Source organism: Callithrix jacchus, chromosome 4 (assembly GCF_049354715.1).
Source record: "Callithrix jacchus isolate 240 chromosome 4, calJac240_pri, whole genome shotgun sequence".
Classification (NCBI taxonomy): Eukaryota; Metazoa; Chordata; class Mammalia; order Primates; family Cebidae; genus Callithrix; species Callithrix jacchus.
Genome location: NC_133505.1, coordinates 90,314,008 through 90,329,891, shown reverse-complemented (window position 1 = coordinate 90,329,891; position 15,884 = coordinate 90,314,008). Strand labels below are relative to the sequence as shown.

Genomic DNA, 15,884 nt, shown 5'->3' with positions numbered 1-15,884 from the left:
ATTTATATACAGATGTAATAATTTGGGATATTTTATATCCCATCTGCTAGAGTTGACTTGTTATAACAAAAGCCTGTGTAAATTCATAGGCTACTATGTAGAGCTTAGCCCTGCACAGCAGATGTATTTGTCTATTTTCTGTTACCAAAATGTCTTGTAACCTCTTTTCACTACTGGCTTTGGGCTTTTGGGTACACATTGCAGGTGGTTTACCCAATAATCATTCTTCCTTTCTTCCTTACTATCAGAACATCAGTTTTCTTTGGGAAATTATTTGTTCCCACTTCCTTGCAGCTATGTGTGACTATGTGAACACTTCAGGCCAATAAGATATAAATTAGTGTGTTTTAGGGATTTGTTGAAAAATGTTTGCTTTACTAGTACAGAGTCTACCTTTTACTCCTTATTCCTCTCCTGTTTTATTCTTCTCTCTTAAATTCTTCTCTCTAGATATAATTCTAGAAGTAGAAGAGCTATTTTGTGAACATTCAACTCAAGGCATAGTAAATCTAAGTTTAAAATTAAAGGTTTGAGTCAGATGGTAGAGGGCCTTGTATATCAGACTATGAACTCAGAACTTTTTCTGACAGGCCAGGCAGAGCCACTGACAGGTTTTGAGCATAAAGTTGTCAAGAGTAGAGTGAAGTGCAGGGTCAGTAACAGGGAAGGAAGATTCTTTACAGAATTGGAGGTGAGAGGCATGGACGTGAGGAGACTGGGCTTTAATTAAAAGACTCTAAAATAGGATCCTGAATCATATTACAATATACTTCTGAATCAGTAATTCAGTAACTAAAACTTGGTTGGGCTCAGCATGATGTAAAATTAAATGAAAAAAATGTTCAATGTGAATTTTAGGTAGATAAAAAATTTGGCTGAATAGCTAGTATATATTCCTATACTTCTTTTCTGCTTTCCCTGTTGCCCACCATTTTTCTCCCTCCTTTCTCCTCCCTCTCTTCTTTCTCTCTCTTTCCACCTCCCTATTTGCACACTTATTCTAATCCAGGTACATTGATGATCAGCTTACCAATCCAAAGGCAATGGTGGTTTATATTAAAGAGTTTATGAGTTTCAACTTGCAGTTCCCAAATCCCTCTTTGTTAGATGTGTAGTATAAGGAGCCTCATTGTTATAAAGAATCATAACATCATGACCCACAGTGGCAAAGGTGTGGCAAGCTAACTGGTTCTATTTTGTCAAGAGTAAGGTTTTTAAAGGAAAATAGCCTAGATGTGCATAAATTAAACTGAACAGTACTTTCTGCTCTCATCCTTCTTTCTCTGGATTAAGGAGTATCACTGTTGTTTATTTGTTTGTTTGCTTGCTTTTGCCTACTGCATATTTGAAAGGCAATCAGCTCCTTCCTGGTGAACATTTAGTTTATTCCTATTTGGGAGGTAGGCTTGGAAAATGAGAATGTTGCTGTTGCCCTTTCTGTAGACAGTCAGAAACAAACAAACCAAGAAAATCTATAGGCTCCTAACAGATGGGTTTTTAAAAGTAGGTCATATTTTGAGCCCACCAACTTTGATGACATCCTTATAACAGAAACTGGATTCCTAAGTGTCAGGACAATATAAATGATGTTCTAAAATGGTCTCTGGATCTCTTACAGCTTCCAAGTACAGTCTGGAAAAAAACTGTAGAGGGAAGTCTCTAAGGATTTGGGAAAGTAAAAACCACTCTAGGAAGCCCTGAATTCATTGCTGTCTTGCTTTTTCCCTGATAGAAGAGATTGGGATTCATTCTGTCTTGGGAATTAAGATGATACAGAGATTTTGGGGAAAAAGGTGTGTGTGTGGGGGGGGGGTGTCAAGGGAAGAACCATTTTTCTCCTTTTCAATAAGAAAATTAAAGTATACGGAGGCTAAAGTCTAACTACACTGCTGCTTCATTTTAGGATAGTCTGTTTTTGGCACCTCAAAGGCTAGAAGGGCAATGTTTGCAATCTGTGAGGAAGAAAGAGACCCCATCTTCCACCTGGCCTAGGATGTATATACCTGGGAACTTTAGGTAATAGAATTATGTACACATCAAGTTAAAGAGCATGAAGCTCAGAGGGAGAGGGTTATAGGTTTATGAGAACTCACAGGACTAAGATAAAGTGCCCTTGTGTATTTTCCACTCCACAGCCCTTGAGAGGGGAAATAAAATACTTTCTTCTATCCAAATATCTGTGGTTTCTCAGGCTTCATGCCTCATTGCTGAGTGAGAACAATTGGAAACCAGGAGGTACATTTATACATCAACACAATTTGCCTCCAGTGGAATGAAGGATAAAACAGCCTCCCCAGATTTCCCCTTGTTGATTGCTTGGCATCCCAAATGCTAGTCCATCAGAAATATTTCTCAAGCTTAACTCCCCCAAATACTGTTGAACTAGAGATATTTTTTCATTACTTTTTGTCTTGTCTAAAGACTGCTTGCTCTTCCTCCCTCTCTCATGATGTATGTCTGAGATCCAAAAATATTTCTTATTTTATGGCCTCTTCATTTTGACTATAAATTTTGGCCAAGACAGAAATTCAGCAACACAGGCTGTTACCAGGCATTTTTCACACTTGTTGCCTATGTGTTGATTTTTATACTCTTATTTTCCAAAATTGATTATTCAATAGGGTAAGTCCACAACATATGAAGGTGAATGAATATGTGCTGTCAACCATAGAGCCCTTTCCAATCAACCTGATAGATATCAAGCATTTTATGTTTATACTGGTTGAGGAAAGAAGGAGATAAGACAATATAATGACAGCTATTACAATGATTGTATTTAGTTACTTGCAAGTTTAGTATATGTATGTATATATATACCTATATGTATATGTGCATACACAACATACATCAATGGTATTTGAATACCCTGAAAGTGTTCCTCTTTTCTCTTTCCTTTTACACAAAACTATTGTGAGGCAGAGTGTTATCCAGAATGCAGAAGCTATTGTCCAATTGAATGGAAATAGAGCAGTTCATCTTCAAAATCCTGAAGCTTGTCTGCAATTATGTTAATGGCTATTGCACTATGAATAATGAAACTACTACTTATAATTTTAAAAAGCTAACAAGAGGAAGTTAGCAAGAAACACACATGCACAGCATATAGACAGCTTCTGGGCAGAATCAAACCATAGCATGTTTTATGACTTTATGAAGAGAAAGAATTTAAACTGTGGGTATGAGGGTTGGATGCTCCAACTCACTTCCCATTGGGGTAAACAAGCTGTTATTCACCATGCAATCAGACAGGACTTATTCTAAAATACCTCTGTGGGAAGAATTAATAATATGTAAGATATGTGATTTCACCCTGACTTTCAACAGGAGATGTTGACTTTGTCTTGAACTTCCTGTGGATTCTCCCAGCTTTTCTATTCTAGGACTAAAGAAACCCTCAGAAGAGAAGGAAAACTGAGGAAAGTTGATAGTCCACAGAACTTTAATTCTCCTGAGATTTCACTTTCTTACCTGTCTGGAATTTGTGGTTTTCAGCTGATAATCTGAAATGGTTCTTTTGGTTCTATAGGCATATAAAAAATCATTTGGTCATTTTATGGCCTTCTTATAAGGAGGACTTTGTGCCAAATTTGCAAGTCCAGGTCCTTATACATTTTAGCTGTGAAACTGTGGGCAGTTTCATAACCCCTCTAAGCCTCAGTTTCCTTATCTGTAAAAAGAGGATAATAACAGTACCTACTTCATAGAGATATTGTAAGGTTAAATCATCTCATAAATGTAAAGCACTTATAATGGTGCCTGACACATAATCAGCACTTACATAGTTTACATAGCACAGCATCACTACGTTAAGTATACCCACTGACCAGTGGGATTTCTATTAAAAAGTTTGGCTGGCATTAGACATAAAAAATGACAATGAAGTTCTCTAGGCTCTTTGGTAGAGTTTGGGGGCAAGCCGAATGTGGAATGTGATTCCAGAGAGGGCAAACTGAATGAAGTAAAAACCAACTTTTTTTCCCTTGAGTCCTCTCTTTTGTAAAAACTGTGAGCTATACATAAAATTATGGTTTTAGATTTCATAATCATCATCTTTGCAACAGACCAAAGAACTTTTATATACAAGCAATTATCCAACATTAACAGATGCACCTGATTTTTAAAAACCATAAAGTTATATATAAAATATATACCTACTTGTTTGCAAAGACAGAAGCTAGCATACTTAGACTAAATGTTATTAATATTATTCTAGTTGCTCTTCATTCATTACTTTAACCATATTAAGTGAATAATAAATATGAAGTATTCCTTTGTCTGCTAGGAATAGAGGTAAGTGGTTGCTACCTCCAAGAAACTGACAGTTTAGTAGTCTAGGAAACAGTACAGAAATAAAATTTTGAAGAAGCTATATAAAAATACATGTAGAACCCAGTGGGCTCACAAAGCAATAAGTGATAATTGGGTTAAAAACAATTTTGTTGAAAATAAATCAAACTAGTTTGATTTTTGTCATCATTTATCATTTCACCTTGTGTGTGTGTGTGTGTGTGTGTGTGTGTAAACATCAAGTTGTACAACTTAAATACATACAATTTCTATTTGTCAATTATATCCCAATAAAGTTGGAAAAAAGTCTTGTTAACTTCAAAAAATGAGTGCATATTCAGTGAAATAATGAGTCGATCAGAAATAAACCTTCCCAATTATTGCTTTTCAATATAATATTGGCAATTTTGTTGCACATGAGAACAGTATCAAAAGTTTGTTATTAGTATTTAGGCATGTATTTTACTATTTCCAAGAATTAGAAATAATTAGAAGGAGGAGGAGGAGGAGGAGAAGATGGAGGAGGAGGAGAAGAAGAAGAAGAAGAGGAGGAAGGGGAAGCAGAAGCAGAAGAAGAAGAAAGAGAAAGAAGAAGAAGAAGAGGAGGAGGAGGAAGAAGAAAAAGAAGAAAAAAATTAATAATAATAATAGTCACCTAGGAGCAAGTAGGGAGTCAGAGTCAGTCTTAAAGCCTATTGTGGCAAGTAGGGGCATAAGTCAGACATGGTCATCAGAGGCCTCCTAAAAGTGATGTTTAAGTTGTATTTTAAAAGACAGCTGGTGCTTTCCAGGTAGATAAGAGTCAGAAATGGAATGGGGATGGAGAATATTTCAGGCAGAGGAAATTGCTCTTTGTCCAATTGAACGCATTCCTGGTGTTCTACTTTGTTTGCCTTGCCTGAAGCACACGGCCTGAGCACCCCATGTTTGGTTTAGGGCAGCCAGTAACCTCAAGTGGAGTCGGGCTGACCTTGGGTGGCTGCGATCAAGGAAGCAGAGGTGAGAGAACAGGGCCAGAACAATAGGAGAGTTGGAGCAGCAGGGTGAGAGAGCAGTAGGGAGTGTACCAGATCCTGCAGGTAGTCTGGAGGGATAAATTCTCACAGCTTTGGGGCTGTGTTACTATAGAACACTGTTATGAAGATAGTAAGCATTGGAAATATTAGTGAGAGGAAGTTGACTCTGGGTCTTTGGTTAAACTCCTCTGGAGGACTGAAGTAGATCTGGGTTATAAGTACCACTGATCACCACCAGGGGAAGAAGAAAACTTTCTCTGGAGGAGTGTTTCCCCAAGTTAAGGCTGTAGGACTTTCACAGAAAAATATCACGCCATGAGTTCATATACAGAAATTACTAAATACACTAGAAGGTAGGCCATGTGAAGGACAGTCAATAGAAAGAATAAACAATAAATTTGAGCCTCTATTAACTGGTAAATTTGAAACATTTAACCAAATAAAGGATGCAAATAAAAGATGACCAAACAACAAAAGACAAACAAATATGGTCATTTTTTTGTTTTAAAAAAAACAACTGAACTTCTAGAAATAAACAATTGCAAGTGTTGTAATTTAAAAAAACTTAATGAATAGGTAAAAATAACAGATTAAACAAAATTAAAGCAAGTTAGTGAGCTGAAAAATAATCTGAAAAATCTATCTAGAATGTTGCAGCAATGATTAAATAAAATGTGGTATCAGCATTAAAAGATTTAGAAGATTAAAATTGCTCTTGTTCAATAAGAGTTTGAAAAAAGAGATTTGAGAGAATGGAGGAGAGGCAATATATAACAATATGGCAGATGTTAATTTTCCGAAACTGATAAAAATATGACTACACATTTTCAAGGAGCACAACACAGCTCCAGCAGGATAAAGAAAAATAAATTCATCTTGAAAGCATTGTAATACATTTTCAGAATATTAAGACAAGGAGAAATTACAGGAAGTAGCCAGAGAGAAAGGGTAGAACACCTACACAGGAACAACAATTACAATGACAGCAGTGTTCTCCACAGGGAAAAATGGAAGCCAGAAGACTATGGAATAATGCTTTTAAAATGCTGATAGGTAACTGTCAAACTGGAATCTTGTCCTCCTCCTCCCCAAAAACAAAACACAAAAATATCTTTGAAGAATGAGGGCAAATACAGATGCAAGAGAGCTTACAAAATTCTAGAGAATTTACTAAGCAAAGAATCCACTCTACAGGAACTCATGAAGCATAGATTTCAAGAAAAAGGAGACTGATCTCAGAAGGATGGTCTAGATATCAAAAATAGTGAGAATGTAAATGATAAACAGAAATCTAAACATTGTATAAAATAAAATAACACCATATATTTTATGGTGTTACAAAATATACAGAACTAAAATATTGGACAACTGTACTTTATTTATTTATTTATTTATTTTATTTTTTTTTTTTACAACTGTACTTTATAATTTCAGTGAAGGGAAACCTGTAATTTTAAAGATCTGTAAGACATTTTTAAATTTTAGACCTTGTTAAGTTAAATATCCATAATAAAATTTCTAGCAGAACCATTAAAAAATAGAAATAGAGCCCGTGGGGGAGCCAATAAACCTATAACAATTGGCTCTCTAAAGACAAAGCCCTGATTTGTGGCATTTGCCAGTTACTGTGGTATAAACACTCCCACCATGAATGATTTCAAGTCAACAACATGAAGTCACTGAACTTCATGTTGAGCAAAGGAATAGCAGTGAACAGAGCAGAAGGAATACCTAGAAGGACATGCCAATGAGATCAAAGGAAAACTAAGTGTTGTATTCTGAAAGCTAAGTTAAAGTGTTTCAAGGAGGGAGGGAGTGATCATATTAACAGAGACTATTAGTACTCACTAAATATCCATCTTTATTTCATGGATATGAACCTCCTTATGTTAGGTTGGTGTTATATGACTAGGTTCTGGCTAATGGGATGAATATTATAGTTGTTCCTGTCCTTAATTAATTAGAAGGAACCAAGGGCCAGCCTACAGAAATAGAAGATTTTCCCCAGGTTAGCAAAGTAACGTAAGACTCCAACTGCTATCTTATTGTGTCTACTGTGTCTTCGGCACAGTGCTATGCCCAACGAATAAAACAGTGAGTAAAACAGGAATTTTGAAATGACTGTGTAGCAATTATATTCTTGTTTCAAGTGTTTTCAAGTCACAGGACCACATCGCTCAGTTCTATAAACAACTACTTTCCCAGTGGCGTATTCACAAAGGAGCATTCTTTGTGGGTACCAGACTACAGCAATGCATGTCCCCTCACTTATTCCTTTTGTTCATCAAGCAGACATAGCCCCAGGCACTCAAACATAGCCCCCGGCTTCTCTGGAAATGAATGTATTCAATGTTGAAGATCATTGATATACACTACTGTTTTGTTTTGCTGTAGTCAGTCACATTGTACTTCAGCTCTGGCAATGTGGCTAGGTCCTGTGTTAGGTGAGATAAAAACACAAATACACTTGCACATCAATACATGAACATTAATGTACACAAAATTTCAATGGCCTCAAATCACATAAATTAGATTCATATTCAGTAGTGTAGTGTATTGAGACCTGGAATGGACCCAGAGTAGAGGCTGATCAGAATGGTGTCTGCATAGTTTACCAAATTCCACATGGCTAGAGCTAGAAGAAATCTAAGAGGTCATTTAATCCAGTGTTTATCAAATATTTTTCTAGACACAATACATAGAACTATATTTCAAAACACACATGCACACACAAAGACAGGAAGACACACACAAACACATACACACACCTAATTAAGTGAAAGAAAGTCTCAGGAAAGAATATACCATACAGAAGAGGACCCCAGTCTGCTGAGCAGCTGGGTCAGAGCCCAGCCAGGGCAGGCAGGGGATATGCTATAAGAACCAGCACCCCTTTCTCAACAGGTACCCCTACACCCACACCAGGTTTTTCCTGATGAATTTAGGTGGACAATGACCTCACCGTGCACTTAAAGGGCAGGACAACTGACAACATCCTATACGATGGACTGTAGACCTGTGTCTGGGTGGCACTGTCTACCGCTTATACAACCTTGCCTGGGATTTCTTTTAGAAGAAGTGAGATCAAGAAGCCTGGCAGACCTGGGGAAGTTGTAAAAACATGAACTAATGCTGGCTTCTGTGAACAACACCAATTTAAAAAAGGAAACAGTGTAATGCATTCTATCCTGTTTTGTCCTAATTTCTTATCCTATGTCCCATCCCATCCCATCCCATCCCATCCCATCCCATCCCATCCCATCCCATCCCATCCCATCCCATTCTCTACCTTAGCCCTTATCTTATCCTTTTCCTTTCCAAACATTGCCTGTTGCAACTGACTAAACTGACTATATGTCCCACAAATGGCTTCAACTCACAGTGTGAAAATACTGTTTTAGACAAACCCCCTAATTTGATAGAAGAGAATACTGAAGCTTAATGACAGCAAAGAGATTTTCAAGGTCACAGTTACTGCAGAGCTGGAACCAGAGCCCAGGTCCCCTGAGCCAGACGGTTTTGTTCTTCTTGGAGGGCTCTCTGCACCTCTCTTTGAATCACTTGTAATAGGGATAAGGAGAAGAAGGAAACATAAATTGATGGCTATGCCCTGCCTTCTCCTTTCCACTTATCCCGGGTCAATGTTGCCAGAGAATTCAGACCCTTCAGAGCCAGCTGAGATGTGCTGACTGCTAAGTGCTTCCTCATCAGATTCTTTGCTCCAGGAATACAGGGACTTGAAGGCAGACTACATTTTTCCTAAGCTAGACAATTTGGTCTCAAGGCAAATCAAACTGTAGCACAGAATGTGAGGTGAGTTTGCCCTTGCCCTTTCATTTATCTTCCTTTAATCAAACAGACTAAACATTTTCATTGGAAAGAGAAAATTGTTATCCTTGGCTTTCTTTTGTCCCCAGCAGTATTTTTCTTAGGAATGTGTTAATGGCTGTAAAAATTTTAACACGTCTTCAAGTGCCTCTCATGTTAGGAGATTCTTCTCAGTTGTGGGAAAAGTGGTTGTCAGTTTGCCTGGTATTTAAGTGAAATCAAAATGTTTCCGACAGGTTGATTATGCTTTTTCTTCAAATGCCCTGTCTTTTCAGAATATGCAGCCAGAAGCTTCAGGGGGAGAGACATTTTTCTTGCCAACCCTGATTCCTTCAGTCCTCATTCACTCTCCAGAAATTTGGGCTCAAAAGACGGTTAACTTCAGGAAAAGGTTTGGATGTTTTCAGTTTCAAGATAATGTGGTGTTTGGCCCTTTTGTAAACAGTTTCTTTACTCTGATGACCAAACTTCTTTACCTCTATGTTTTGTTTGAAGAAACAAGAACATCTAAGTAACAAATAGTGAGTATGTTATATAGAAGGCAGTTCCAGAGGAAGTTCTGAGCCAAATGTGAAAATATAGAAGGGAGATTCCTAAAAATTGCTATTAAAGTTTTTGTTATCCCTCCAAAACATATTTAATGGAAGTAAAAGATAGAGGAAAGGAGAAATATGAATTCATCTAAGGTTACATATTCCTGAGTATTCCATTGAAAGACAAAATTGGTTCTGAAAGTGGGATACTTTTGCTTTGAGAGAACAATTAAGCAAAGCCTTTCTTCCCCTGTCTGTCTTGCTGAGTTTTCTCTATGACATTTCCTGTTCAAGTGTTCACATGCTTCCTTTGTAACATCTCCTCGAATAAAAACTAAAAACCCTGAATGGGTGGTTACGGATCTGAATCTTTTTTGTATCTCCAGCTATGTTCTTTTTTTTTTTCAATTTTATTTTATTGTACTTTAAGTTCTGGGGTATATGTGCAGAACTTGAAGGATTGTTGCATAGGTACACACATGCCATGGTGGCTTGCTACCTCCATCCCCTCGTCACCTACATCAGGCATTTCTCCCAATCTTATCCCTCCCCAACCTCCCCACCCCCAAGCTATCCCTCCCTTAGACCCCCTACCCCACAACAGACCCCAGTGTGTATGTTCCCCTCCCTGAGTCCATGTGTTCTCATTGTTCAACATCCACCTGTGAACGAGAACATGCAGTGTTTGGTTTTCTGTTCTTGTGTCAGTTTGATGAGAATAATGGTTTCCAGATTAATCCATGTGCCTGCAAAGGACATGAACTCATCCTTTTTTATGGCTGCATAGTACTCTGTGGTGTATATATGCCAGATTTTCTTTATCCAGTCTATCCTTGATGGGCATTTGGGTTGGTTCCAGGTCTTTGCTATTGTATCCAGCTCTGTTCTTAATGGATGACTTTTCCTGGAGCTGTTTAAATAGACTGGTTGAAAAGTGGATTTCATTTCCTAAGTCAGGAAGCAGGTTACACATAGATATGGACATCAGTTCTTTCTATTTCAAGACTAAAGGTAAGTCCAAAGAGAGAAAACACCTCTGCATCAAGTGTTTATATTCTAATCAAGAGGTGAAGTTCTGTGCATGGGATCTTGGCTCATTAGGTAACCCTGAGTGAAATAGAAACAAACAAAAAGTTAACGTATATTTTTAAAAGACTTTCATGCATCCACTAGTTCCCTTACAACCTGCCTCCAGAGCCTACGACAGCAACTTCTGTGGCCTTGGGCAGGCCAGGAAATAGTTTAAATTTGCTGAGGCCCTAAATTATAGACTATGCATTTGCAACTGTTTTGAACTAGTCAGCAAAGTCATAGTTTTCAACAGGTTTTAAAGGAGGAATTTCAATTCACAGGTGAGAGTGTTTTAGATTATGTTGTTGCAAAATAAAATGAAATTTAGGTTTTTCTTCTCCTGAGGTGTGGTGAAATTAAGCAGCATCCAAGAAAAGTGAATAGTGCACATTCTGTATTAAATTGCTCATCAGAACACATCATTTTTTTCTTTTACTTTTTAAATTTTTTTTTGGCAACTATCAGTTGCAACAGGTACTCAAACTGGCCCAACAAATTATCAGGACTTTAGCATAGTCAGGAGTAAACAAATGATCTCCATGAGATATATATTAGAGTAAATTACTCTCTCGTGAGCTGGAATCCTGTTATAATACATATGGTGCTGATAATATATCAAGGTACTAATAAATGTGCAACCAGAACAAACATTAATTAGATTGTAATAATTGGAATTCAATATTTTAATGTTATGTGCTAGATACTTGTTTCATTTGAGCCCTCAGCCACTCCAGTGTATATACTCCTAAGTATTTTGAAACTTTGCTGCCACTGAAATTCATCTTCATGTACTAGCAGCTCATGTTTTTTACTGCCTAATAAGTGTTTGTTGAACACATGAATGGCGATCTGGGTTTTCTTCAATTATGTATTAGAGGTTTGCGCCTCTTTAAACTATTCCTGCAATTCCAGGCATTTCCACTGGGGGGACAAAAGCTCTGCTGTAGTTTGGCTAACCCTGGAGGAGTATAACTTGATAAGGGAAGTAACGGTAACACGTTATTATTTTTTTGAAAGACTATAGCTACTCATTAATATATTTCTATAAATTAGATATGTTGGTAGGTAAGAGGTGAAATAAGCAGAAAAAGAGATATATTAAGGTTTTAAAAACTAATATTTTAACATAAAATGTTAACTCTTACTCAACTAGCACAATAACCACTAACTTTTATTCTGCTTTCCTCCTTTTTCCCTCAAGACACCTCACAAAGCAAGCCCTAGCTCTAGATTATTTACAAACAGATTATTCTTACATTATTCACAGGTTTCTTTTAGCTTTAAAATTAAAACTCCTCAGGCAGTTTTTCCCTGTTGCGTTATAAGAACTGTTGCTTTCCAATTACTTATTTAAGGATGTTTCCCATGGATGCTGATTTCTCCACTCAGCCTCTGCTTTTGGACTTTCTGTTCATCTCTATTCATTCTCTCCAAAAGGTAGTACAACGTATTTGTTTTTAATAATATTCTAAACTTTCAAGATACTCTTAAAAGTGATAGCCTTTGTTAAGCTTGGGAAATATGTCTTCTTAATATATTTTAAAGGTGAAAATCTCTGAATAAACTTATTTTTTTCAGTGTATAATTCCAGAAGTGATATCATGAGAGAACTTTAATAGATCCTCTATCACTGTCTACTTGCCATTTTGCTGTAGATTATCCAAATCTGTTTGGGACTCATTAAATAAGATGGTTTTACTTTCCAGTTTCTATGTCAGGTATTAGTCATAATACTATTTTGTACTATAATAAGCCCAGTAAAAAAAAGCTTTTCCCTTGCATCCCAGCTTCAGCTAGTCACAATATCTCTGAACCTTAGTTTATAATTTTTGTTTAATTTTAAGTACCTACAGTGTCTCATGTGGTACATTAACATTAAATTTTGGGAATACAGTGATGAACAGGAAGACAAAATTCAGGCTCCCATGAAACTTGAAATCTAGTGGAAAATAAGTAATAGAAAAATAGGAATAATATCAACCTCACATATAATTTTTAAGGATTAAAGTGAGAATTTATATGAAATTGCTTTGTAAACTGTAACATTAAATATTAGATATCATATTAACTTGCATGATTTTTAAGACTCTAATGGTGATAAGAAATGTGAGTGTATGTGTTTTATACTTATTGTAAAGATGAAACTGATTCTTAGAGAGGTGTTATGATCTTCCCCAGGCTACACTACTTGAAGTGGTACCACTGGGTTTGAGCCTAGGTTTTCCAACACTTGTATTCAAGCTTTCTCACATTCTCTAAACATTTAGGACTCTGTAGCCTATTCTTTCTATCAATCTTTATTGGTTAATTAAACATGCATATAGTTCATTCTTATTTATGTACATGTACTGCACATATTTTGTTGTGTTGACAAAGCAGTCTTCTTCCAGAGGCTGCATTTTCTAGAAGCAGTCAACACTCCTTAATAAACTCCCCTTTATATATACATCTATCCAATTAGTCCTGTCCCTTGAAAGAACCCTAATACAAATTCTAAGTAAAATGTTATGTAACTAAGCCCATGGGTACTCTCCATGCTCATTGGCTCTTTGTTTTATACTTTGTCAGGTGGATAGGACAGATTTATAGTCTAAATTGGGTTCATGCAGTAAATATCAATTGCTGTTCTCTACCTTTCAAAATGTTCAGAGCGTATTTGAGTACCTACTATATCCAAAACTCTGGGTTAGGTGATTTCAGAGAGAGGGCTACAAAACAAATAATGTTTTTTCTTCTCTTATTGTATTTACTAGGACTTCTCTTGTTTCTGTGTTTTCCAGTAAATAACAGATATCCTTATCTTGTTCTTGACTTTAATGACAATATTTCTGAAATATTTCTATTACTCATGTTGTTTGATCTACTGCTTTGATAGATTGCCTTTGTCACATTAAGGACATTCCCATTCATTTCTATTTTTAAAAGTTTTTAAAACTATAAATATATGGTGAACCTTATTGAAATTTTATTTATTAATTTATTATTTTCTCTTTTTTCCAGTAATGTACCAAATATCTTGACTGATTTTCTCATGTTAATCTTTGAGTTATTAGAATTCCTTCTAATACCCTGGTGGATTTGTTACATAAGATTTTATTTAGAATTTGTATTAGGGTTCTCTAGAGGGACAGGACTAATTGGATAGATGTATACCTTAAGGGGCGTTTATTAATGAGCATTGATTCACATAATCACAAGATGAAGTTCCACAATAGGCCATCCGCAAGCTGAGGGGAAGGAAACCAACCCAAGTCTCAGAACTTCAAAAGAAGGGAAGCCAGCAGTGCAGCCTTCTGTCTGTGGCCAAAGGCCTCTAAGCCCCTGGCAGACCACTGATGTAGGTCCAAGAGTCTAAAAGCCTAAGAACTTGGAGTCTGATGTTTGAGGGCAGGAAGCATGCAGCACAGGAGAAAGATGCAGTTCAGAAGACGTAGCCAGTCTAGTCCTTGCACGTTCCTCTGCCTGCTTTTTTCCTAACCATGCTGGCAGCTGATTAAATGGTGCCCACCCAGATTGAGAGTGGGTCTGTTTCTCCCAGTTCATTGACTCAAATGTTAATCTCCTTTGGCAACACCCTCATAGACACACCCAGGAACAATACTTTGCATCCTACAATCCAGTGAAGTTGACAATATTAACCATCACAGAATTCTTATACTTAAATTCACAAGTTAAATTGGCCTATATTTTCTCCTCTGAATTTGCCCTTATTTTGTTTTCGAATAAAAATTTAGTCTTAAATTTCGTATTACTTTCATAAACTAAATCAGGCAGAATTCCTTTTTCTCCCTTGTATTTTACAATAATTTCTATAAAATGGGGATTTTGTATTTTTTAGAAGTTCGGCAGAACGCATCTTTTAAACTAAATGGACCTCTATTAGTGGTGGACAGAGAAAATTTTATTATTATTTTAACTTTTATAGCCATTATTGGTCTATTCAATTTTAAAATTTCTTCTTGTGCCAATTATGGTACTGTTTTTTTCAGAAATGTATCACATTTTCCCTGGACTTTCTTACTGCCATGTAGTTGTTTGTAACATTCTTTTATAATTTTCTTGATTTTTTTTTTTTTTTTTTTTTTTTTTTTTTTGGTGGGATGGCTTTTAGGGGGATGGTTTACTTTGTTGCTGTTTTCCTGGCTTCTATGTTGAAGTTTGAGCTTATTGTTTTCAGTTTTTCTCATTTGATGATGTTACAGTAGGTAGTTCAGACATTAGCAGGGCAGGAGAAGCCCCCCACACACCAGGCATGTCAGATGACCATCAGGTGATGGTCAGGCTATTGTTAAACTGTCTCTCTAAAATAATAGTTGCTTGCAGCCAGCGCCAGGTAAAGGCAGTCTTCCAATAAAAAGGAACACCTGAAACTGGTATCAGCAGCTTCCCAATAAGATCTCAGGAGTTGGGCAAGTGGGCTTAGGCATACGCATTAAGAGGCCAAATGGCAGCGTTTAATTGGTATCTGACCTTCCTCTAGTAATGCTGGACTAGTAAGGCAAAACAAAGTGAGGATTCGCACGACTTCAGTAAACACAGGGCACATGTGGCACCTCCCAAGCGCTGGCAGGACACTGTGCAAGCGGACAGCCCACCCCAAGGGAAGAATAAGGAGAGAAGCTATGCAACCCGGAAGCACACCAATGTATAAAACCCCAGTCAAACCTCAAACCGCGCACTTGAATCTCTCAGGTAACCTACTTGGCCCTTTTCCGATCGTACTTTACTTTTGTTCCTACTTTAAAACTTTTTAATAAAGTTTCACTCTTGCTCTAAATCTTGCCTCAGTCCCTCCCTCTGCTTTATGCCCTCCATCGAGTTCTTTCTTCTGAGGAGGCTAAAATTGAGGTTGCTGCAGACCTATACAATTCACTGCTACTAACAATGATAAAAGCACTTGATGGTCAATTTTTTTTCTATGTTTCCCATAAGTTTTGATATGTAGTAATTTCTTGTCTTTCAGTTCTTCATTTTTCATATTTTCCTTGAGATGTCCTTTTTAACCTAAGATTTGTATTTCTTCTAAGTTTCTGGATATATAGGACTATTGTAGTTATTCTTTTGTTAACATAACAGGTTTGGTGCCTGATGTATAGCAAGTAAATACCCTGAGACACAGGCACACTGAAAGAGGTTTAATGGTAAGTCG

The 15,884-nt window shown here is 36.8% G+C and overlaps 1 protein-coding gene across 8 annotated transcripts in view; it reads left to right on the top strand.

The window, feature by feature from the left end:
- The window catches only part of TBX18 (T-box transcription factor 18), a 312,102-nt gene that overhangs the window by 49,747 nt on the left and 246,471 nt on the right, over positions 1 to 15,884 (top strand). For 7 of the 8 annotated variants that reach the window (XR_013534860.1, XR_013534862.1, XR_013534861.1 and 4 more), the window contains exon 8: positions 9,407 to 9,522. Coding sequence is in view for 3 of the 8 variants with exons in the window: in XM_054254222.2 (XP_054110197.1) it covers positions 9,407 to 9,510 (104 nt within the window). In the remaining 5 variants the exon portion in view is untranslated. Of the gene's footprint in view, positions 1 to 9,406; positions 14,774 to 15,884 lie in introns of those variants that run through there. The other variant, XM_035296254.3, reaches the window with a different exon arrangement.